The following is a 25,004-nucleotide window of genomic DNA, read 5'->3' on the forward strand; positions in this document are numbered from 1 at the left end:
TGCGGGCGTTTTCGTTGCTGTGTAAAGTGACCTGGTCAAACTTGGCTTGTTACAGTGTAAACACGCTGAATGGATTCGATTTGAAAGTGCGCAACAGATGTTTCTGCCTACATTCTGTAAAATTATGTTATTTATAGAAAAAGTTAAAAAAATAAGATTTGTAATCATTTTAATATTTTGAAATGTTTTTTTTTAAACTGAGAGTTTTAAATTGAAATTGTGACATCAGTCAGGAATGGCTTCAAATAAAGTCTGTTTTAAGTTGGAGGTGAAAACCTGGGTGATTCCTTAAAATGAAAATGATGAAAAATTAATGTGCATTTATTTTGTAATTACCTTTTTAAAATAATAAATTAATTTTTTTTGAATTACTTAAAGTTTGAAATGGGCCATTGGAGGCTAATAAAAAATGCAACGTTCTAATTTTTCCCTCCCGCAGGTCTTCAGGTGTTTCCAGAACTCTTTCATCCAGCCAGCGCACGGTTCGTGCTTTTGAACAATTCGATCGAAGCAGAAGACACAATGGCGGCATCGATCCTTCGCAGGAAAATTCCCCCCGTTTCCACAGGCGAGCTCAGCGCTCCCCTTCTCCGACAGGCTAGCCCCAGCCAATCACGGCCACGGACGGGGGCGGAGCCAGTGGAGAGGCAGCACTTAATTGGTGAGTTTGGCCAAGACGATTTTTTATTTTTCCACATCCCGAGGTCGGAGCCGCAGTGCAGCACGGGGCTAATGTCGTACAGTGAGTACAGCTAAGTGGATATTTATCGAATGCAGACGATGCTGTTCAATCATTTTCAGATGATCGGTTAGTTGGATGTATTGCTTAATTTAAACTATTTTATTTTTCCGTTTACTCTCTCAGCCTTTGCTTATTTCACATTTTTTTTCCTTTTTTTTTCTAAATTTCAAGATTTAATTTCAGTCGTTTTTTGCAAACACTTGAAAATAGAATGGATTGCTTTGCTCGTTACGTTACGCTTTCCTCTGGTTTTGAATTTTTCTAGGTGATGGTCACTCTGATTGGATGACGGAAAAAGTTGATTTGTCTTCATTTGTTTCTACGACCGAGTCTTCTCCAAGCTCATCTCTTCCGCCCTCGCCGTTAGAACAAGATGTCAAGGTGCCCTCGGATCTGGAGGTCATGACCTCTCTGCTGCAGGAGGAGCTGGCTCAGCTCGAGGACTACTTCCGCTCCGAGTCCACATCCACCGCAAACAAGTTGGAGAAATCTTCAAAATGTGATAAGGGCGCCCAAGCCATGGGCTCCCAGTCTTACTACCAGTTACCCTATGGCTCGTATGGGACCGGCCAATCAGAAGCCAGCCCTGTGGTTGTTACCTTGGCAACAGGGGAGCTGGACCTGGCCAGCTTCTGCGGCGGACCCATCAGCAGAAGCAAAATCGCAAGACCCGCTCCATACAACTACCACCACCGCTACCACCACCACAACAACGGGCGAAGAATCCTCGGCGAGACCGTGAAAGTCGCCGATGAAGTTGGACTTGATACGTGGGGCTCCAGGGGATGTTACTCAGGAAGTACAGAGCTGTCTGTGAACCACTACTCGACGCTGAAGACGGTGAGCAAGAACAGCCTGGGCAGCATCAAGAAGGTGAGAGAATGTGCTTTATCTTTGAAGGAAGAGGAGAGTTATTGTTTTTCAGAAGGAATGTTTTGCAGCGAAGAGATTGCTCGAGGTTTTTGTCTGGGTGGCTCGTACGACGGCCACCACAAGCGAGAGGGACAGTTGATGCACAATGTGAAGGTCAATGTAAGTTACGACAGCACGGGGCTTGAGGTCTTGCACTGCAGCAAAGACGGAGGACTTTCCGGGAGTATCCCCCAAGAGACAATGGTGGCCGGTGACGGATACTTCCACCAGTCCATGGCCAGCACAGAACCTTACCATAGCTTTATAGGTGACCTAGATCAGCCGTCACAAGCACAGGCTGTCGATCCCCAACACGGCCACTACCTCTACCCGGAATGCCTTGCAGACCAAAGCTACGAATGTCTGTCCAGAGGGGAGGGCGAGGGGCCGCTGCTGGGTGGCCCCATCCATCGCCCCACCCAGAGGCTAAAGGATGAGCCCTGCTCTGTGAAACCAGCTCTGGTGATGAGTGCAGTGTCTCTGGATGGCAGCAGTGGCGAGAGGAAGCAGAAGAAGAGAGACCAGAACAAAACTGCTGCTCACAGGTAAACACGCTTTGACTTTGTTCAAATGTGCAGGATGTGATGGAAATAGTAGTTTAAATGTACAGCATGGTGTTGCATAAAGCAGCCACCGCATTGCTTTAAATGTCCTGAAAAATGTAGGAGGGACGTGGAAAGTCCCTCGCTGTCTGCCAAATGCAGCCCCACCTCAGCAGTCCTACAAGTCTGGCAGCTCGGCATGTTTCACTTAAAATAGCAAGCACAGTTGTAGTCTACAGTGGGTTTTTCAGTTGTACAATAACTACAGTTGGTTGTTGCAGGGTCCACCTTATGTAAATGTAAAGCGCCTTGAGGCGACTGTTGTTGTGATTCGGGACCGTGTGAATAAAGTTGAATTGTCTCAAGGGAGGGAGCTGTTTGCCTCTGTGTCATTTAGCTTCAGAGGCCACGCACGCTCAACTCCACATTAAAGTTGCAAGGCAGCAAAATCTGTGAAACCAACCACACACGTTGTTCCTAATTGCAGGTACAGGCTGCGTAAGAGGGCGGAGCTGGACTCTCTGGAGGAGGAGCTGCACGGTCTCGAGGGGCAGAACCGGGAGCTTCGTGACAAGGCGGAATCGGTGGAGCGAGAAATACAGTACGTCAAAGATTTACTCATCGAGGTCTACAAGGCTCGCAGCCAGCGGCTCAAACAGGACGGCAGTGCCTAAAAGAAAGAAAGGAGCCCGACGCCCACGCCGACCTCACCTCCAAACCTGCCCAGCCAGCACCAAGAGAAAAATCAAGTCAAGAGCACCAACTGGTTTTTGTCTCACAAATGGTAGTTTGCATGATTTTGGTAGTTCTTTTCTTAAAAACAAATAAAATGATGTAATTGTTCTGAGAGGATGACTGATCGTACAGACCAGACGTTTCCAAATGGGTGACCTAACTATAACCAGCCTTAGCCAGGCGGCTTCCAGAGGAGATGCTGAACTTGTCCGTGACCACTGTGATCCGAACTGCACTCGCAGCCTTGTGACGACTGAGTTTGCGCTCACGACGAAGGATCGTTTACAAAACGCTCTTTGAATTAGTAGTAGTGACTGAATTTACTTGTGGTTTTTTGTGACATGCGTCAGCAGCAGCAGCATCGAGGCAGAACCATGCGAAATCTAGATTTTATTTTCTATTTTATTTTTACTTAATGATGTTCATTTATCATTTGCTTACAACAATCAACCGAATAAAGGGATTGCTGGAAAACTTGTAACATGCTCTACAAATATTCATTATCAGCAACATTTAGAGAATTTGTATTGCTAAACTGTTGAGTATTTACACCTCTTTACCCAATGCATGTTTGATTTTGGAAAAGCATGTGCGAGTGTTATTTGAAGGCAATATTCTGTTAACTGCATGGCTTCAAGATCTCCACTGCGTCAGTTTCACTGAGTTGACTTCCTCCCTCTCATCAGCTGGCGACTTTTCTCCCTCCGTCAGTGTGATTCATGCTCAGGTTTTGCTTTCTGCTCCGAGACACGAGCGTTCGCTGGCTTTCTTTTGTCCTTCTCCCTCTCTTCCGGCTGTATTTTGCGAATGAACAATCACCTGTTGACGCAACAATAAACGGTTGTTGGGTACGACTTTGTGGGAATTTTGTTTTCAATTGATCAATTTGATGTATCTGAAATTCAGGTCCTTTTAATAGTCGATGTCAATGTCAGGAAATGAAACATCAGGTCAATGACAGCCAAATAAACCAGTTATGTAGTATCATCCACCTCTGCCTTTGACTGTTTTTCTGCTCACGACACCCTGAGCCCCGTTCAGCCCAGTGCGCACACAGCGAATAAGAGCGGGCTGGGATTAAGAGATGGAGATGAAAGCCCCCGTGCCCCTCCCTTTATGTTTCCACCCTGCCCCCAAACTGCAGGTCTCAGCCCTCTGATTTTGGCTGCAGTGCAGTCAGTCTTAGTCCCAGGATTCATCGCTGGATGGCAGGCTCTGACTGACACCTGACCATTTTGTGAGAAAACAACCTTATTCCCTGGAGCCTGAGGAGCTCGCACCGAGTCCAAACAACCGCACAATCGGAGAGTGCGTTTAGAGAATTCACAAGTACGGCCCCCCCTAATATTTTAGTGCCGTTTCCTGTGTTTTGATTGATCCCCGGGGCTGAGTGGAGTCGTATCGAGCTCCGGCAGTCAACAGAAAACACAAGTTGCCTATCTCGTGTCCCAGCTCGTAGAGGGCGTGCCTGTATGAAGGCGTGTGTGTGAAATCTCTTGGTATCTCTCCTAGCAGTCGTAGGCCTTTCAAGTGCATGAGGCAATATCACACAATAGTTGCAGAAGGAGGAGAGAGATGCAAGTGAACTATCAGAATAAAAAAGTACTGGGCTGACAGAGAGCGCCATTAAATCTATTGATTCAGGCTTCTGTTTGTTGTTTGATGCAATGTAAAAACAGAGCGTGAAGCTGTTCTGATGGAGAATACGTCACAATAAATCCATGTCTCTCTCTACAGCATCAATGCAAGAGCTGGCAGATATGATCCCCCAGCACGCACACACACACGCGCACGCACGCACACACACACACACACACGCACGCACACACACGCACGCACACGCGCACACGCACACACGCGCGCGCGCACACACGCCCGCACACGCACAGTTATTAGGAAAACGATCACATGCATATGGAGTCATAAAATTTAATATATGGAAGAAAAGTTGTGTTTCTCCTTACCATGAAATTTTGTGTCATACCACAGATTTGAGGTTTTAGCCTCATTAAGAGACGAGTTATGTTTTCATTCTTCAAACACTCACAAGAGTAAAGTGTTTATATTGTTTAGCTTAACGCTATATTGAGTAGTTTTCTTTACATATAACCAACGCATAAATTTCACCCCCATTTTCAATCGGTGCTGTACTGTACGTGTTCAGAGTTTCCGTAGATACGCTGCATATTTAAGTTTTTATTTCATACTGTGCAAAAATCTTGAGCCTTTATAATTTGTCTCCCTTGAGGCAGACATTTAAAGACGCTGGCTGCTTGTATCATTATTGTTCTTAATTTTAGTCAACGCTGACCTCTGAATCATTCAAGGAGAAAAGGCGTCCAACTCAAAGGATGAACCAGTGTTGCGTCTACACGTAAACAGTTTAGCAGAGATCCAATTCTAAATTGCATTTTAAACACTTTGTTACAGCAGGATTTGCAAAAACACATCATTTGTTTGCATTTCTCGAGTTGAATCTATGGAAAATCCTATTAGTGGAAGATTTGCATTAATTAACAAGTGAATTAAAAATTTGAAAAGTGGAGAAAGAACACCCGACACAGAAACTGAGTGATGCATTCACTGTTCACTGAAACATCAGCAGAAACGATCTCACTGGCTGCAAAGAAGGGAAACTTCTGTGCACCACCGTCTGTGGAGGGCCTGTCATGGTTTCGGCTGCATTTCAGTCAGTGGTGTTACCGGTTGTGGTGGGGCGTGGCCTGCGGTGCTGTGCAGAGGAGGCGGACGCACCTGCATGGCAACCGCAATCACGCCCCGCCGAATTAAATATTGTACTGGGTCCTGTGGTTGGCGTTGTTGTTGTGGTGATGTTGAGCGGGCAGCGGGAGAGCTGCAGCTCTACGTGTATTGTGAACAGCAACCGTCCAGTATTAATAAAGAATGGTTAAAATGCCACTGGGTCTGCCGTGGTCGTTTACACCGGTTTTGTCAAAATTGATGGAATTATGAAAACAGAATGGTAAATGGCCTGTATTTGTATAGCGCTTTACTCGTCCCTAAGGACCCCAAAGCGCTTTACACATCTAGTCATCCACACACTGGTGATGGCAGCTACACTGTAGCCACAGCCACCCTGGGGCGCACTGACAGAGGCGAGGCTGCCGGACACTGGCGCCACCGGACCCTCTGACCACCACCAGTAGGCAACGGGTGAAGTGTCTCGCCCAAGGACACAACGAGCAAGTCTGTCCAAGCCGGGGCTCGAACCGGCAACCTTCCGATTACAAGGAAAACTCCCAACTCTTGAGCCACGATCGCCCAGAAAGTAATGTCTGATTGGTAGTGGCTTCACTTTTGTTCTTAGCCTGATCCCAACGACATGGGCAATGAAATAAAAGCATATCTGGACAGAAACACACACTGGGACACTATCAGAGTCCAGACTTCAACACTATTAAAGCGTTGTGGGATTGTATTAAAAGCAGGGAAGAATGAAGCAATGTTTGAGCTTGGAGAAGTATTCCTGGAGACGAATTAAACACATGACAAGAATGTTTGCCTTAGAAATGTCAGATTGTGCAGAACAGTAAAAGTCGTCCTAATAAATACTGACTTTAAAGCTCAAAGTTTTTGACGTGTACATGCATGTATGTTGGAGATTTCAATAAATCACTGTAACAACTTCCCAGTCTCCTAGCAACACCTAAGGAAATAATATGGGTTTGTACAGATTTGTATATTCACATTTTCATTCCACATTTCTCATAATTAATTCTCTACAGTCTAGTTTTCATTCTGTATAGTATCATCTCCAATATATTTAAATGTCATTGATTATATTCTTTGTTTTATTTTAATTACATATATATTTAAGGTTCATATATAATTGTATACATGCCAAAGTTGTTGTTAGGTTCTTTCTAAATCCATTTTTGTGAGCACTCAAAGTATTTCAGATTTTTACCATATGTAACACCCTTTCACCACTAGGTGTCTCTCCAAGCTCAGCAAAAGACTTGCTCTGCAATCAAAAACTCTGCAACATTACATTGTGGTATGAAAGTCCAATCCCAGAGCTTGTTTTGTCTCGTGACAGATCTAACCCATATGGAAAAGAAATATATAAATCTTATAAAGTTTGTATCTGTCTTGTGTGAAACTACCCGACTCACTGGACCCTCTACAGTTTGCATACCGCCACAACAGGTCCACTGATGATGCCATAGCCCTGACACTACACACTGCCCTGTCACACCTGGAGAAGAGAGACACGTATGTGAGGATGCTGTTTGTAGATTACAGCTCAGCATTCAATACCATCGTTCCCTCGAAGCTGGACAGGAAACTGCAGGATCTAGGACTGAGCAGCTCCCTCTGCAGCTGGATCCTTAGCTTCCTGTCTGACAGACGCCAAGTGGTCAGACTGGGCAGCATCACCTCATCCCCCATCACACTGAACACTGGTGCTCCACAGGGGTGTGTACTGAGCCCTCTCCTGTACTCACTCTACACCTACGACTGCACAGCCACTAACAACTCCAACATCATTGTGAAGTTTGCGGACGACACTACAGTGGTGGGTCTTATCACCAACGGTGATGAGACGGCTTACAGGGAGGAGGTCAGCGCCCTGACCCACTGGTGTCAAGACAACCATCTCACCCTCAACGTCGCAAAGACAAAGGAGTTGATAGTGGACTTCCGGAGGTGCAGAGAAGTACACACCCCCATCACCATCAACGGCGCTGCTGTGGAGAGAGTGAGCAGCTTCCGGTTCCTTGGAGTACATCTGGCTGAGGATCTTACGTGGTCAGTACACACAAACAAAACAGTGAAGAAGGCGCAGCAGCGCCTCTTCTTTCTCAGGAGACTGAAAAGATTCGGCATGAGCCCCCGCATCCTCAGGACCTTCTATCACTGTGCCATTGAGAGCATCCTCACTGGATGCATCACCACCTGGTATGGCAACAGCACCGCCTACAACTGCAAAGCTCTCCAGAGAGTCGTGCGGTGCTCTGAACGGATAATTGGAGGTGAGCTTCCCTCCCTCCAAGACATCTACAGGAAGCGGTGCCTGAGGAAAGCGGGGAGGATCATCAAGGACTCCAGTCACCCCAGCCATAAACTGTTCAGACTGCTTCCATCAGGAAGGAGGTTCTGCAGCATCCGGTCCCGTACCAGCAGACTGAGAGACAGCTTCTTCCATCAGGCCATCAGACTGCTGAACACGTCATAGACACCTCAGCTTCACTACTGGAACTTTAACATTATGCACTCCATACTGTACAGTAATGCCACTGTTTTGCACATGTCTCACTCTGTATATTTTATTTTATATATTTTATTTATTGTTTACTCTATTTAATTTGTAAAATATGTATACACACACACACACACACACACACACACACACACGTAGAAAAATATTTAGTATACACATCCAGAAATGCATATACTATTATATATTGTACATATATTTATTAGTTTCAGATGTAGCCATTCTTGTATTTTGCTTGTTTACATTATTGTATTTTGCACAACTCTGTTGCTTGTGAAGCTCGCACACAAGAATTTCACTCACATGTGCTGTACCAATGTACCTGCACATGTGATGTGACAATAAAAAGTGATTTGATTTGATTTGAAAAAACTTGTATGAAAAGCATATAAGAGTGAAAACAGATATAAGATCCCTTAAAAAGTTATATAATGAAACTTGTATGTTTTGTATACTTACTAAAACAATGTATGAAAGTAATGAGAAAGTGGCCACTTTCATGAGTAATCACATATAAGTTTTTACTATTTCTTTCCCATATGGGAAAAGCCTACAGCAGACAAACGGCATCTAACAGTCATGACTGTAAGAAACAAGAAAAAAGCCAACAAGGACCTGACACAGGATCTTAATAAGGCATCCGATATACAAGGAAGAACTATTGCTCAAGACTACTTGAGAAAAGTTGACTACCTGCCCAACAGAGTTCAGGCTGTGTTAGAGAATAAAGTTAGTCATGCTAAGTATCGACTTTCAAGCTTGTTACAATTGTCCAGACTTACTCTGGAGCATTAATCTGCTGGAAACAGACGATACACTGCAGTCATAAAGGCGTGAATATGGTCAGTAACAACACCCAGGTAGGCTGTGGTGTTTAAATGATGCTCTGCTGGTATCAAGGGGCCCAAAGTGGGGCAAAACTGTTTCCCCAAGACGATTACACCAGCAGCAGCCTGAACCACTGATACAGCCCCAGGTTCCTGTTTCCTGTAGTTGTGGCACCTACATTGGTTGAACTGTGTGTTATTTTTTAGTTTCTGTTGCCTTTCTGTCAGCTTGGGGCAGTAAGTGAACAAACAATTAGTCCCAATGCATTACTACTCATTCCTGACATGGAGCAAGAATTGGTCATTCCATATAAGAGAAACCAAATCTGGAAAACGTTCCCACGACTGACCTATGTGTGTCTGTAGCTATGTGTGTGTGCGGGTTTGTTCTGTACAACAGCTTTGGCAGAGCATTGTGAAAACGTTTGCATGTCTACAGCCTTGAATCTTTCATAACTTCATAAATCAGGACATGTTCACACACATTCTTATATTTCCATTCCAAATGTAAAGCCAAAAAGCACATATTCAATATCCAAGTTTGATATATCCCATGATACTAATTCTCCTTCATTCAATTCAATGTTATTTACACAGCGCCAAATCAAAACAACAGTCGCCTCAAGGAGCTTTATATTGTAAGGTAGACCCTAGAATAATACAGGCAGAGAAAACCCAACAGGTGTTTATTTAGCTGTGAATGTAATCAGGAATGGCTCTGTCCAGCGACCTGTCCAGGATGTGTCCTTCCACCCTATGACAGCTGGACTAGATTTCAGCACTGAGTTGATAAGCAGTTAAGAAGATGGATAAATGGGAATTTAGACCAGGCTACTGAAAATACGATAAAATCAAGATGCAGCACCAGTCACTGGAGCAGTGACATCAACGGTTCCACTCTGGACCTTCACTGGTGAGGATGAATATCAAAAACATGACATATTGCATCAGTGGTTACACACAGCCACCATGAATTTACATGCTCAGTAAAGCTTCGGTCATATTGAGACATGCTGGCTAAAGAAGTAAAACGAAAGGAAGACAGAATGATATTAGAGCCAGTAGGCGAGAAAGAAGTAGGGGGCTGGTGGGGTGATGCAAGAGGAGCAGGAAAATAGAGAAGAAAAATGTGTGTGTGTGTGCATTTTAGTACAGGGGATGGCCGCAATGAGATGAATGGCCTGGAGCTCTGTTCAATGCCTGCATGTATACCAGTGAGAAAGCTGTAAATTCATTATGAGCAGTTGTACAGGGTGGTAGGTGGAGGGGGTGAGGGTAAAGTTGGCTGTGTTGGTCGGTATGAAAAAAATAGATTAAATCTTAAATTTAAACCTTAGAACTGTAGAATTGTTGGATTCTTGCAAAAATCACCAGTCAGTAAATATGTGAAACATCCAGAAAGCACTATCATTCAGAGAGCATCAACGTGATGAGTGCAAAAGAAAAAGTTTTGGAATTGTTCAAATTCTGTCGAGGCCGCTAAACTTGCAAATAACAGGAATAGTCCAGCACTTCCTCTCTGTCACAATAAAAACATATGCCAACAGGATCAGTCTACATTCAATATTATTTTTATTTGAACACAACACTAAAACCAGCAGTAGCACACCAGCACCATGCTAATATGTTGGTGGGTGCAGCAAAAATCTGCATATGATGAGAATGACAAACATAATTTTCAGAGCAAGTCAATAGAAATGATTCTATTGATGGTTTTTCAATGCAAGGCATGCCATAACACACACAAGGTAATGGGTAGGGTTTGGCCAAGGGCGTAGATTTGGCATGGACGGAAGGGACATGTCCCCACCAATATCCAGCGATTATTGAATCGTCCCCACCAATAATTTGATCTCTGCGAGTAAAGAAAAACAAAACCGATAGAAATAAAAAAAGCGATCTGTCAACGTCTCATTCACCCAGCGGTGCAGAAAGAGTTGAATTACGTTCTCTACTGGAGTCCTATATCATGTGACAAATATGGCCAATGTGATTGGCTGTGCCTTTCAGGGAGCTCTGTTTAGTTTTAGCAGCAGCAATCCTGCGCTGCGAGGAGGACGGCAGCAAAAAGAACCTGGATATAAGAAAGTGTTTTTCAAGGAAACCTGTAAGTCACTTAAAGTCAAGTTCACTCATAAAATCTGTCCATCATAATAACGTTACAGGCTATGCAAGGCAATACATGCCAACCCTCCCGTTTTTTCTCGGACAATCCCGAATTTCAGTGCCCCTCTTGTTACTCTTTCTGGGTTGCAAAATAAACTTTTAAAAAATTTTCAGGCGAGAATGTAGCTGTGTAAACTTCAAATATCTGAACCGGGGAGAACAGCAAACTCCCGGCACATCGTTTTAGGCTTTGGCCCACATCAGTCTAAAATTGTATGTAACCATGAATAACGTGTTGCCATGTCCACCAGGAGAGACTGGACAGTATAGATTCAGTTTATCTCAGCTAACAAGAGGAGAAGACATGTGTTTGGCTCCTTCACATAGTGGACATTGAGTTGTTGTGTGGGACACCAGTAGTCCATGTCTGTTGCTGTAACAGTAGTTCATGTTTAGAATAAAACATCCCAGCTCACTGATCTGATCAGGGCAATAGTGCCTAAAATGTTGCATAATGTTGCTGAGAGATCTTTTACTTTGATGAGTAGATGAGTAGTTTTATGGACATAAAATAATTAAACCCTTAACATCATTCCAGCACATGAACCCCCCATTAACAAGGAAACATACAGCATTCTATGCGGGACAGCAGTCATGCCCCCAGTCCATAAATGGCGATCCTTAGAAGGGAACAATCTTGAAGTAGACAACTGTCCATATCTTGCGCACAAAAAAAAACATAGAATGTACAGGGTTCACTTTGAGGAGGGTGCAAGTCAATGTCCATATCCCGTCCTTCACATATACAGTATTCATAAAGAAAGACAAAAAACACACACACACAACAGCATTTACATCGATCCATGAGCGTTCAGAGGTGATGCCCATATTATCCAAGATGCGGCACGACATTAAGGCACTACAGCTGAACGTTTGCCCCTATATCTAGCTTTACTTCATTAGTATAAACAGTTCAAACAATAACTTGCAGCCCGTCGACAGCCATGTTACCAGGAAACAGCAAGACAAACAAGCCCAACAGTACATGTAAGAATAGCCCCCTGTAACAACTCAATCTACAACAGTCATATCACTTAATATATGTAACATGAACAATTTTTTTTTCTTTTTTTTTGCTTGAACGACTGAGCAGGGCAGCGATCCGCCTACACCCCGACTCAGTTAGGACATACTAGCCTAGTGACTGACCCAGTCACCAAACATGTCCGGCGCCCGCCGCACACGCTGTGGTCTGGAACAGGGTGTGGACCTGAAGGAAGGGTGACGTCCTGGTCCTTCAGCCCCATCCACGTAAGGCTGAACAGGGCTGGCTGGCAACCCGCTACCGTCTCCTAGAGCGGGTGGCGGAGAGCCAGTTCTCAGGGAAGCACCAGTATCTGGTTGATCTGCCCCGGCTGGGGCCTCCCACAAATCGAAGGGACCGAAATCAATGTCAGAATCGCTTTCATCGAGCGCTGGAGGAGGCACCTCGATAGGTGCTGCCTGGTCGGAGTCTTGGAAGACCCAGCTGTTGTCCAACGGCGTTCTTGAGTGATAAGGCTTGAGTCTGTCGTGATGAACCACTTTAGCCTTTGCTCGGGGCCCCTTTTTAATGCAGTAGACCAAATCATCCAGCAGGCCCACTACGAAGTAGAGGCCCTCATAGGAAGGCAGAAACTTGCGAACCTTGTGCCGCACTCTCTTGGTCCCTTTGATCAGATGCCACACTGCAGCGCCGACTTGATACTGAACTTGGCAGATATTCTTATCGTACTGTTTCTTAGCACGCTCAACAGATTTCCCGAGAGCCTCCTGTGCCAGTTGGTGGGAAAGCTCCAGCCTTTCCCTGAGTTGCACCACATACTGTGGTGCAGTGCAGTTGGGGGTGTCGTCAGCCGGCAGACCTGCGACCAGGTCAATAGGCTCGGTTATCTCTCGCCCCAGAAGCATCATGTTTGGGGTCAGTCCTGTGGAGCTGTGTTTAGTTGCCCGATAAGCCATGACAGCATATGGGATCATTATATCCCAGTCCCAGTGGCAGCGCTCCGCGGTGGTGGCTAAGGCCTTCTGAAGGGTAGCATTAAAACGCTCTACCTGGCCATCGGACTGTGGATGAAAGGGCGTGGTGCGCGTCTTTTTGATTCCGAACAGTTCACACATCCCCTGGAACACAGCTGACTCAAAGTTGGTGCCCTGGTCACTATACAGAGACTGTGGGGCTCCATATCTACACACCCACTCCGCAACAACCTTTTCTGCCACCGTGGGTGCTTGTCCATCGGGGACTGGATAAGCCTCCACCCACTTGCTGAAATAGTCTTGTACCACCAATATGAACCGGTTATGCCTTTCTGTTTCGTTCAACGGTCCCATCAGATCGACTGCAATCCTCTCCACTTCTGTGACGGTCCGCGGTGCAGGCCAGTCCGTCACCTGCTGAACTTTCTGGGGATCTGTGGAAATACCTCCAGCCCAGATAGGCCACCTGCTCCCGAAACAGGCAGCATTTAGATGGCTTCAGTTTTAGGTTGGCTCCACGCAATCTGATGAACACTTGCTCGAGCCGCTCCAGCATCTGGGTGCTATCCTGACCCAGGACAATGATGTCATCTAGGTACACTAAGCACGTCTCCCACTGCAGCCCAGCCAGGACTCTGTCCATAAGCCTTTGGAATGTGGCCGGTGCATTGCACAGTCCAAACGGCATCACATTCCACTCAAACAATCCCTTACGGGTACAAAATGCAGCTGCTTTTCGGGCTCTGGGGGTCATCTCTACCTGCCAGTACCCTGAAGTCAGGTCTAGTGTACTGAAGTACTTGGCAGTGGAAAGCGTGTCAAGGGTGTCCTGGATGCGTGGCAGGGGATAAGCGTCTTTAAGGGTTCGCTCATTTAATGGTCTATAGTCCACACATAGTCTGGGACTCTGGTCTTTCTTCTTCACCATCACAATTGGAGCAGCCCAGCCGCTATTGCTAGGTTGAGCTAGCCCAGCCTCCAGGCTCTGCTGTACTTGCTGGTCGGCCGCTATTTGTTTGTCCCCTGCCATCCTGCGCGGCGGGTGCTTAACTGGTGGCCCTGGCGTGGTCAGGATGTCATGCTGGACAACACCAGTGCGACCAAGGTCATTTGGGCCAGTGGAGAAGACATCACCATAGGACCTCAGCAGGCCTGCCAGATCGCAGCGGGCAACGTGAGTCAAACCGGGGCTGCTCTCGGCGTAAAGGGCCTGCAAATGGCTTGGCACAGAAGCAGGGGGAGTACCATTAAGCTCGAGGGCTGCCAAGACCCTTGGTGGGTGACTCCCCGACCGCTCCAGGACCTGCACCGGCTGAAGAACCCCTGCCACGGCACCCCGCTTTAAGGTGACAGCTGCGGCCCCAGGGTTAAAGACTCTGATTGGGATGCTAGAGGGTTTACGAGGTTGCACAACTGCGTGAGCCACCAGTACTTGGTGCTTCTCCACAAAGCCCTTTGTGGGGCTTAGCATCATGTCTCTATGAGCGGCACAATGGAAGCTGGAAAACCCGGGGACCACATACTGTTTCCAAAACCGTAGTGCGTGCCACCCTAACAACAAGCACCTGGGGTTGAGGGCACAAGCCAAAACATGGTATCTTTTCATTAAACAGGGTTATCTCTTGGCGGCCGTAGTCTAAGCAAGCGCACGATTGTTGCAGGAAAGGGTGCCCCAGGATAACTTCAGTGCCCTCAGCCATGTCGGCCAAAAGAAAGTCTACATTTTTAACACTACTCCCCACATGTACAGGCAGGATGACCTCGCCCAGGACGGCCAATCCCTCTGGACCAATGCCTTGTAGAGTCTGAGCAATGAATGCCTGCACCTGGGGTCTTGACTCTGCGGGGATGGTGTTAAAATAGTGGAGGGGCAGCACATTCCGCCGTGCACCAGAATCCAGCAAGGCCCGTATTTCCCGTCCCTGTATTACTATCTGGACACACATCACATCTTGGCCTCCGTTGTGGAACACTGTGCCTGGGTCAGGGGCTGGGCCTCTAGCAGCTTTTACAGGCTTTTGGGCAGGTGAGCGAGGAGAGGGGCAGTTCCTCTGTAGATGTCCTATGCCGGAGCAGTTATGGCAAACAGCCTCCTTCCTGCTTGACTTGTTAAATGTGCTCCAGCTTTGGCGCCCACGCTGGATAGGTCTTTGAGCTCTCTCCGGTGGTTCATAACTTAGCATATGAACATTCTCCCGTAATGCAGCTGTTCGGGCCCCCTGTGCTGCAGAGACTCGTGGCCCTGGCTGCATAAGCTGCGTGACTGCCCTGGCGGCCCTTTTCGTTGTCTCGAACATGTGGGCGATTTCATAGGCTCTTGCCAGGGTGCGTGGTTGTTCTTCCAACAATTTCTGGACCATTTCAGCATCTGCCAAAGCATTAGTGAAGATCTCTACAGCAATACAGTCCTGCTCCAGCTCGGAGCGGTTGGCATACACAATGGAAACCTTCTCATATATATCATCTCTGAGGGTGTGCAGGGCCTCACCTGGTTTCCTGATTCTCTGCCGTAGCTCAATGCCAATGGCTGCTGCATGCTCTGAACACGGCCCATAGGCAGCCTCCACCTCCTCCACAATCCTCTGGCAACTCCAGCGAGCAGATTTGGGGTTTTTGTGGATTATGGCTCCAGCTGCGCCCCTCAGGCTGAATCTCAGTTGGACAGCCATGGTCTTCTCCGTCCAGCAGTTGGCCTTTGCACAGGTCTCGAACTGATAAAGAAAGTCTTTCCATGACCCTGACCCATCGAACTGGTCTGGTTGTAATGTGGGAATTTTCTCCTTGCCCCTCGTCTGTTCATCAGCACTACAATCTGCAAAACCACCGTCTTGCACTGCACAAGGAAAACAGCTGCGTGGCCCTGGCGTGGCTTGTTTTGAACTGTGACCCTGGCCATGCTTACAAAGCCCACACCCCCCATCTGGTGCTGGTATTACCATGCGAGGTGTTGGGGAAAAATAGCCCTGAGCTTGCATTTCATAGCTGTATTGCGCAGGTTGGGGTGTACCCGGCATAATGTGTAGCTTCGCTGGCTCAGTAAACTGTGTTTTTCTAGGGACACTGCAGGTACAGTTCATGGCGGTGAATGGCTGGCTGCCTGGCAGAGATGTAACAATCCGAGATAGGTGATCATGTGTGCCATGCTGTCCCACTGTAAGCGGTGTAGATGTAGTGTTACCAGGGCCTTCGCAATCTGAGCACTGAAACTGCTTAAACTCACTGCACACTGCATTCTGCTTCGCTATTGGTGTTAAGAAAGGGTTGGTGTGAGCTGAAGGTGGCAGGGTGAGATGCCATGCAGCCTCAAACTCTGTCGTATCGACTGCTGCTATGCTCGCCGCTGGCCTTAACTCTATGTCTGTGATGAAGGGGTTGCTGCTGTGGATTCTATTGTTTACATAAGTGGCACGGTCGACGTTAGCTGTGCCACTCTCTGGGGTTTCTGACAAAAATGGGTTGCTGCTCTTACTGAAGTACATTACCATGTCATCCCCTTCAGCATCTCCCGGAGCCGCCATTTTCTCTGTCGTCCGAGGGAAAAGAGAAAAAAAAAGTTCGCTCCCTCTCTCTCGGCACTTTGCGGAGTTTAATCCCGGAAAAGAGCCCCCAGTGTTACCGTGCCAGATCCGCGGCCCCGAACCGTAGTAAGGAAACCTCTGGCAGTTACTTGAAGGTTCCGTAACTGACTCGTAGCCGGCAACAGCTTACTATACAGGTCAACTCCGCTAGCAAAATGATCGAAGGAGGCGTAGGAAACTGCTTCACCGAACTTTATTTCTTCTCCAAGGCACGAACACCGCGTACAGTGGGCTGAAACAGTTTACTCACAGCGAGCATCGCCGACACAACTCTGGCTGTCGAGGGAGTTATTATATTCCTTTTATTTATTTTCTCTTCGTCTCTTCCGTAGCTAACCGTTACTTTTTTTCCTTCTCCGCTCTCTCTCGCACACCCACCAGACAGTCCCGCTACACACATCCCGAATACATTTCCCATCAGGCTTCATCCTTAAAGGGCCATGCCTGTAACAATATGTAGACAAGTATATTTCTCCTTTTATCAAGAAGCAAAGACGAAAAGGGAAAAAAGAAACAGAGCAGGTTCAGTGGTTGAATCATCTGTCCCCACCAATGCCAAAACCAAATCTACGCCCTTGGGTTTGGCGGTATATATATATAACGAAGTCTGTCAGGGCAACCAAGGCAAGAAGTCCACTGAAATGAAAAAATAGCCATCAATAAACATACCAGAGTCAAAGTGATCTCGCTCCCCAGTCATCTCAAACAACTTCCTGTCATAAAGCGTTTCACCTGTTTGCATCCGTCTTTTAAATTACTGCCATCTTGTGGCTGCAGTTGGCTATTGTCTCTGGAAGCAGGGTTAACTCTGTGTGACTACAAGCCATTGGTACCAGTTAATTTCATGTGATTGTCGATGTTCCACTATTAATAGCTTGATGTTGCAAAGCTGTGAGGCCAGAGGCTTTTTCTGGTTGTCTGCATCTCCGTATTGTGGATAAACCTCTAGTGTTTTGATTGATGAGAGATGAGCACAATGGAGAAGCTGCTGGTGATACTGCTTTCACTGATCTGAGGTCAGTTATCATCTACCACACTGTGTAGAAACAGCTATCAGCTTAACAATGATAAACTGCAGAGGATTCATTTACTTGCTTATAGGTAAGATGGGTTTAACAAAAGATGTTGTTAATACACTGTCTTCGTTTTTCATTGATGTTTTATTCAACATATTAATCGAATCGTGGCGATCGTGGCTCAAGAGTTGGGAGTTCGCCTTATAATCGGAAGGTTGCCGGTTCGAGCCCCGGCTTGGACAGACTCGGTCGTTTTGTCCTTGGGCAAGACACTTCACCCGTTGCCTACTGGTGGTGGTCAGAGGGCCCGGTGGCGCCAGTGTCCGGCAGCCTCGCCTGTGGCTGTGGCTACAATGTAGCTGCCATCACCAGTGTGTGAATGGGTGGATGACTGGATGTGTAAAAGCGCTTTGGGGTCCTGAGGGACTAGAAAAGCGCTATATAAATACAGGCCATTTACCATTTTATAACATATGGTGATATTGTAGATATTTTATGCATAATAATTCCTTTAACCTTTAACACTTTCCATGAAATCTGCCAATTAAACACTTTTACGTGTAGTGAGTGTTTTCACAGTGTGTGTGCGTGTTTATTGGAATTTTTAATAAAATTCCTCCATCACTCATTATTGTGAGGTAAGGGTAAAGCCTTTTATAATAACCGTAAAAGTAATAATAGTTCACAGTTCTACAGCGAGGAAGGTGAAGACATCAGCATCGCCTCTGCTTGCCTTTCTCTAAGTCACCATATGCCACAACGTTACTGTAAAATTGTACCATCAATTTAATGTTATAATTTGTTCCCATGACTCTAATGAAGGGTAATGAAAATGAAAATGAGTGAAAGATTTATAGGCTCTGTTTTGAGTTTTGTTCAAAAAAGAGTGACTTCATATAAGGAAACATATATATCACATGTGCAGCACACCTTAGACTAGTTTTTTAATTAAGCAGCAAGAAAGAACAAAGTCAGGCTGCATCAAGACACGAGGAGTAGACCCCAATTCACTATCTCCCTCTCTGCTCCTCCCTCTCTCTCTGTTCCTCCCTCTCTGCTCCTCTCTCCCTCTCTGTTCCTCTCTCTCCCTGTTCCTCTCTCTCTCTCTCTCTTCCTCTCTCTCCCGCTCTGCTCCTCTCTCTCCCTCTGTTCCTCTCTCTCTCTTCCTCTCTCTCCCTCTCTGCTCCTCTCTCTCCCTCTCTCGTCCTCTCTCTCTGTTCCTCCCTCTCTGTTCCTCTCTCTCTTCTCTCTCTCTCTCCCTCTCTGTTCCTCTCTCTCCCTCTCTGCTCCTCTCTCCCTCTCTGTTCCTCTCTCTCTCTGCTCCTCTCTCTCTCCCTCTCTGCTCCTCTCTCTCTCTTCCTCTCTCTCTGTTCCTCTCTCTCTCTCTTCCTCTCTCTCTGTTCCTCTCTCTCTGTTCCTCTCTCTCTCTGTTCCTCTCTCTCTCTCTTCCTCCCTCTCTGTTCCTCTCTCTCTCCCTCTCTGTTCCTCTCTCTCTCTCTTCCTCTCTCTCTCTCTCTGCTCCTCTCTCTCTCCGCTCCTCTCTCTCCCTCTCTGCTCCTCTCTCTCTCTTCCTCCCTCTCTGTTCCTCTCTCTCTCTCTTCCTCTCTCTCTCTCTCTGCTCCTCTCTCTCTCCGCTCCTCTCTCTCCCTCTCTGTTCCTCTCTCTCCCTCTCTGCTCCTCTCTCTCTCTTCCTCCCTCTCTGTTCCTCTCTCTCTCTCTTCCTCTCTCTCTCTCTCTGCTCCTCTCTCTCCCTCTCTGCTCCTCTCTCTCTCCCTCTCTGTTCCTCTCTCTCTCCCTCTCTGTTCCTCCCTCTCTCTCCCTCTCTGCTCCTCTCTCTTCCTCTCTCTCTCTCTTCCTCTCTCTCTCTTCCTCCCTCTCTGTTCCTCTCTCTCTCTCTTCCTCTCTCTCTCTCTCTGCTCCTCTCTCTCTCCGCTCCTCTCTCTCCCTCTCTGCTCCTCTCTCTGCTCCTCTCTCTCTCCCTCTCTGTTCCTCCCTCTCTCTCCCTCTCTGCTCCTCTCTCTTCCTCTCTCCCTGTTCCTCTCTCTCCCCCTCTTAATTGTAAATGGCACCAAATTGTATTCAAACTGAGCCACACTTATGGAGCTCCACAGTTCTGTTCCTGGTGTTTTGGTTGACATCTCCTGATGTTCCCATGTCACAGAAACAGCCTCTGTGTTTTGCCTTATATGCATCCACAGCTGTGCCACCAGTTTACTCACATGGGCTCTACTAACCAATCAGAAGCTTCTTCAGCTCAGAATGGAATCGTCTGCAGTTTTCTTATTAATTAACAATAAACTTAGTGTACATGTACTCCTAAATTTGATCAAAGTGATAAAAATAGAAGCTCTGTCTCTCTTTATTCTGACATTTAACTAATTCAAAAGATATTTCAATATTTATTTATCCAAAACAAAACAAGTTTACTCTAAATTGATGTTGTACAGTAAAACAATGTTCTTGTGTTTTCCATAAAGTGTAAATATCTGGTTTAAACTGTGAATATCCTGCTGTGTATTGAAGTTCCTCTTGTTTTGCATAGAAATATACTGAACAACATACAAAGCATAATATATAAAATACTACCAGAGTTTTTTCTTTGAAAGAAGCTCCTTATGTCCATTCTTGCATATCAGTGCGTTACTGAAACCGATTTATTTAGTCGTGGAGGGTAACAACTGAAAATATGAAATAAACACACGTAAGCTAAGACTCTCTAAAGAAACAGCATTGTTGTTGTTCAGCTTTTCATTTCGCCATTTGTTGATTAACTCAAAGAGCAAGTAAGGTAATATATCAATCTTTCGTGATACACCGTCATATTTACATTATTTGTACAGTACGAATGATTTGCTTTGCTACCTGGTCGAACTTCAGTTCTCCTCTGTCTGCCTGGCTCCGTTTCTCTAACAGCGCACTCACAGGCAGCAGCTGCCCCGCCCCCTCGCTCAGTTGCTTAGTGCCTGAGCTCGGATCATACCAATATCAGGGGGGATTCACGCACAGTCGTAAATTCCCACAGTGTGCACTATGTGCTTCGAATATTGTGTGTAGTTTTTGTTTTATACAGTTGTCAGCCAGGCATCTAACTATGAAAAAATTACACTCCAAAAGACCCCGGGCTTCTGACAAAACAACCCGGGCTTAAGCCCAGTAAGCCATACCCCCCCCTCCCCCCCCTCCGCCACTGGATTGAACTATGATGAACGTGCTCCCGTTCGAGTCCACTTTAGTGGCAAGATCGTTCCAAGCATGTACGAGCAGTGTCTGTCACTACCCGATCCGTACCGGAAACCCGATCGGTACCCCGAATGCGCGAAAGGTTTCTACTTCCGGTCAGAGTATCTGTTAAGATGTTAAGAATAACAAGTATATCTTAAAATGTTTGCAATAATGAAGCATTTCAGTACAATGTAGACAAAAACGAAAAATAAAAAGAAAGTTACGGATCAGGACTCTCCGATCCTTACTGCGCATGTGTAAAGTCTGACCGTACAAATCGTGTCTACCCTGTCACTACCCGATCCGTACCGGAAACCCGATTGGTACCCCGCATGCGCAAATCTTACGTCACTTCCTCTCTTTGCGACATTCAATATATTTGAATGATACGGTTAGCGCCCAGTTAGCTCCTAGCATTTCTCAACAGCTCTGCCTTCTTTTCGACTGCCCGGGACATTTAAACAATGGATAATCCGTATACAAAGAAATTCATGCTTTTCTCCTCAACAGAGAGCGTCCCCCGATTGAGCAACAGCGCCGTAAAATAAGAAGAATGGCGCCTAATTACAGAGTTAATAATGCAGACTTTGTAATATCTCACGTGTAGATTCATCAGCCAGATGAAGTGTTTACTGACAATTGACAGTGATAGCGCACATCATTATCACTATTCCAACAATCCTCTCTTCACAGACAAGCATAAACACACTCGACTATCGCTAAATCAGATTTAACACACGTTTGTAATGACGCTAATTCAGTTTATAATAGGGTTTATTCGCTCGGTCAGCAGGTGGCGGTATCCTCGTACACTGGGGAGTACACTGCCATTAAACGAACAGAAGAAGAAGAAAACATCTGCACATGCGCAGTACGGATCGGGTAGACCCGATTTGTACGGTCAGACTTTACACATGCGCAGTAAGGATCGGGGAGTCCTGATCCGTAACTATCTTTTTATTTTTCATTTTTGTCTACATTGTACTGAAATGCTTCATTATTGCAAACATTTTAAGATATACTTGTTATTCTTAACATCTTAACAGATACTCTGGGCTGTAACTATCGTAAAACACTACGACCGGAAGTAGAAACCTTTCGTGCATGCGGGGTACCGATCGGGTTTCCGGTACGGATCGGGTAGTGACATACCCGATCCGTACTGCGCATGTGCAGATGTTTTCTTCTTCTTCTGTTCGTTTAATGGCAGTGTACTCCCCAGTGTACGAGGATACCGCCACCTGCTGACCGAGCGAATAAACCCTATTATAAACTGAATTATCGTCATTACAAACGTGTGTTAAATCTGATTTAGCGATAGTCGAGTGTGTTTATGCTTGTCTGTGAGGAGAGGATTGTTGGAATAGTGATGATGATGTGCGCTGTCACTGTCAATTGTCAGTAAACACTTCATCTGGCTGATGAATCTACATGTGAGATATTACAAAGTCTGCATTATTAACTCTGTAATTAGGCGCCATTCTTCTTATTTTACGGCGCTGTTGCTCAATCGGGAGACGCTCTCTGTTGAGGAGAAAAGCATGAATTTCTTTGTATACGGATTATCCATTGTTTAAATGTCCCGGGCAGTCGAAAAGAAGGCAGAGCTGTTGAGAAATGCTAGGAGCTAACTGGGCGCTAACCGTATCATTCAAATATATTGAATGTCGCAAAGAGAGGAAGTGACGTAAGATTTGCGCATGCGGGGTACCGATCGGGTTCCGGTACGGATCGGGTAGTGACAAGCAGGAAAAGATTTAAGTTGTGGCTGAACTGTCCCAGGCATCTTTGTTGCCCAATAGTGATGGGATTTCCGGCTCTTTTTAGAGATCCGGCTCTTTCGGTTCGGCTCACTAAAAAGAGCCTCCAACCTGGCTCTTCGGGTTGTTTTGTTGCTTTAATTAATTTATTATTAACAATAATACAAAATTATGCACAAAAGGAATTACTAATGTAAAAAAAAGTGGTTTTATTTATATATGTTTATATATAAATATATGCGGTGGCCCCTAGAGACAAAACACGTACAAACTCCAAAACACATTTCTAGCATGAACTGAACTTCCAAAGCAGAGCTACTAGATCACTTAAATTTGTTATGAGTGGCTGTGTGCAGACAGGAATAGGACCCAAGGTGCAGACTCCGGAGACAGTCGTGAACTCAAAACAGCTTTAATGTAAAACTCAAAATATAACATAACTGATAAAAATCAAACTACTTAAACCGGAGGACTGACAGAACACACAGCTAGGTAAACGGTAGATCACAACACAGACACAGAGAAACACAGGGCTCAAATACACAGAGGAAGCAATCAGGGAATGGGTAATGTAGAATATTTAGCTGATTTAGAGTTTAGAAATGTGTTAAAATATAATGTAGAACTGTTGTAGAGACACTGACACTGCCCTCACTATAATAAAGGTTGATTGTAGGAGTAGATTGTAGACCTCCCCCACTGAGTGGAAATTCCCCAGAGGATGTTTGGGGTGGGGGTCTCAACATTTATAACAGGATAACTGTGGTCTGGAAGGGAGAGGGGTTTTATGACCTCTAGGGAGTCACCTACACCCACAGTGTTTTAACTGTCACGCACACACATCCACACGCACATTCACTCATGTGCACTCACACATACACACAGGTATGCATACACAGGCACACACGAGCACTCACATAGACACAGACACAGAGTTTGCAGCACACCGTAGGGGGTTTTATGATGGGATCACCTCTATAAAGCTGGCTGTAACTAACAAAGGGGTGAAGATTTGGAGAGGGACACCGGCCTCGTCTTCCCTTCTAGAAGTGCATGCTTAGATGAAGATGAATAAAGATGAATAAAGGTTTTGTGAAATGACTACTGAGTTCCAGTGCTGTCACTGGAAGTTTCGACTAATAAAAGAACCGGGGTAAAACTGATTTCTCAACAGTAACAGGAGGGAAACACAGCTGGGGCAAATCAGGCCTAACGAGACAAGGGGAAGCAAAACCAGACACATTAACATCAGACATGGACTTTCAAAGTAAAACAGGAAACCCATAACACAGACTGAACAAAAGACACAGACTCACATGCAGGCACTACAACAGAGGGAACAGAGACGTGGGACCAGGGCAGACATCGACACTGACTGGACACGGGGATATAGCAACTAAGGATACACAGAGACGCCAGCTGACAGGGGAGACAGAGCAACTAGAGAAGACAGAGACATAAACCATAAGACAGAACTCAAAGAAACCAAAGACTGGAAATAATAAATAATAAACTCAACAACCCTGGGTCAACGACCCAGGCATCCTAACAAAATTACACAATTGAAAGCATGTGTGTATTGTTTGTGTATTTATACACAGGCACTCATATATATTCAAATAATTAAAAAAAAAAAGTTCATTTACCTGTTACTACCACACACCAAATCCGGTCGTTGGTACTTGCTGGCTTGTGTAGCCACGAGGTAACAAAAGCTCAACACTGCCCCCTAGCATCCTGGAGCACTTCTGATGTCTTTTGTACGTTTTGAGTTTTTATGTGATTTGAAGTTTGTATGTGCTTTGTCTGTAGGGGCCACCGTAAATATACTTTTATTTATTCACTCCACATAAAATAAATCATATAATACAAAAACCAACTAGTCACATTTCAACTTTTAATTATTAAAATTTTTAGCTTTTTCCTTTTACAAATTTAACGTGAAACAACACAAAACACAGCAAATCACAACACAATTAAATATAAATTAAAATATAAAACAAAAAAAAGATGCATATTCTCTGTCATATGAACCTGCATGAATAAACTTTCTGAATCCTTTATCATCTGCAACTGAAAATAGTTGTAGATGATTACTATACCTTTCTAATGTGACGTTGTTGTCCCTGCTCTCTCTTTCTCTCCCTCCTGCTCTGTTCCTGTGCTACTGAGTGTAACTACCGCCCCTCCCCCCTCTGCCCAGCGTAAAGCACAAGGCTCGTGTGGACTGAAGCGGGAAAAAGGGTCAGAGAAAGAAAAAAAAACTCACGTGACGGCTCGCGATAAGGAGCCGGCTCGTGTCG

At 45.6% G+C, this 25,004-nt stretch overlaps 1 protein-coding gene across 2 annotated transcripts in view; it reads left to right on the forward strand.

Moving 5' to 3' along the window:
* The window catches only part of atf5b (activating transcription factor 5b), a 4,579-nt gene extending 657 nt beyond the window's left edge, over positions 1 to 3,922 (forward strand). For both annotated transcript variants that reach the window (XM_086260501.1, XM_086260500.1), the window contains exons 2-4: positions 440 to 661; positions 1,008 to 2,199; positions 2,684 to 3,922. In XM_086260501.1, the coding sequence (XP_086116627.1) occupies positions 523 to 661; positions 1,008 to 2,199; positions 2,684 to 2,870 (1,518 nt within the window). In that variant the 5' untranslated portion in view covers positions 440 to 522 and the 3' untranslated portion in view covers positions 2,871 to 3,922. The remainder of the gene's footprint in view (positions 1 to 439; positions 662 to 1,007; positions 2,200 to 2,683) is intronic.
* Positions 3,923 to 25,004: the final 21,082 nt, after the last annotated feature.

Source organism: Aulonocara sp. 'chitande type north' Nkhata Bay, linkage group LG14 (assembly GCF_057382095.1).
Source record: "Aulonocara sp. 'chitande type north' Nkhata Bay isolate Kocher_YH1m ecotype deep benthic linkage group LG14, A_spYH_male_GT1.1, whole genome shotgun sequence".
In the NCBI taxonomy this organism is placed as follows: Eukaryota; Metazoa; Chordata; class Actinopteri; order Cichliformes; family Cichlidae; genus Aulonocara; species Aulonocara sp. 'chitande type north' Nkhata Bay.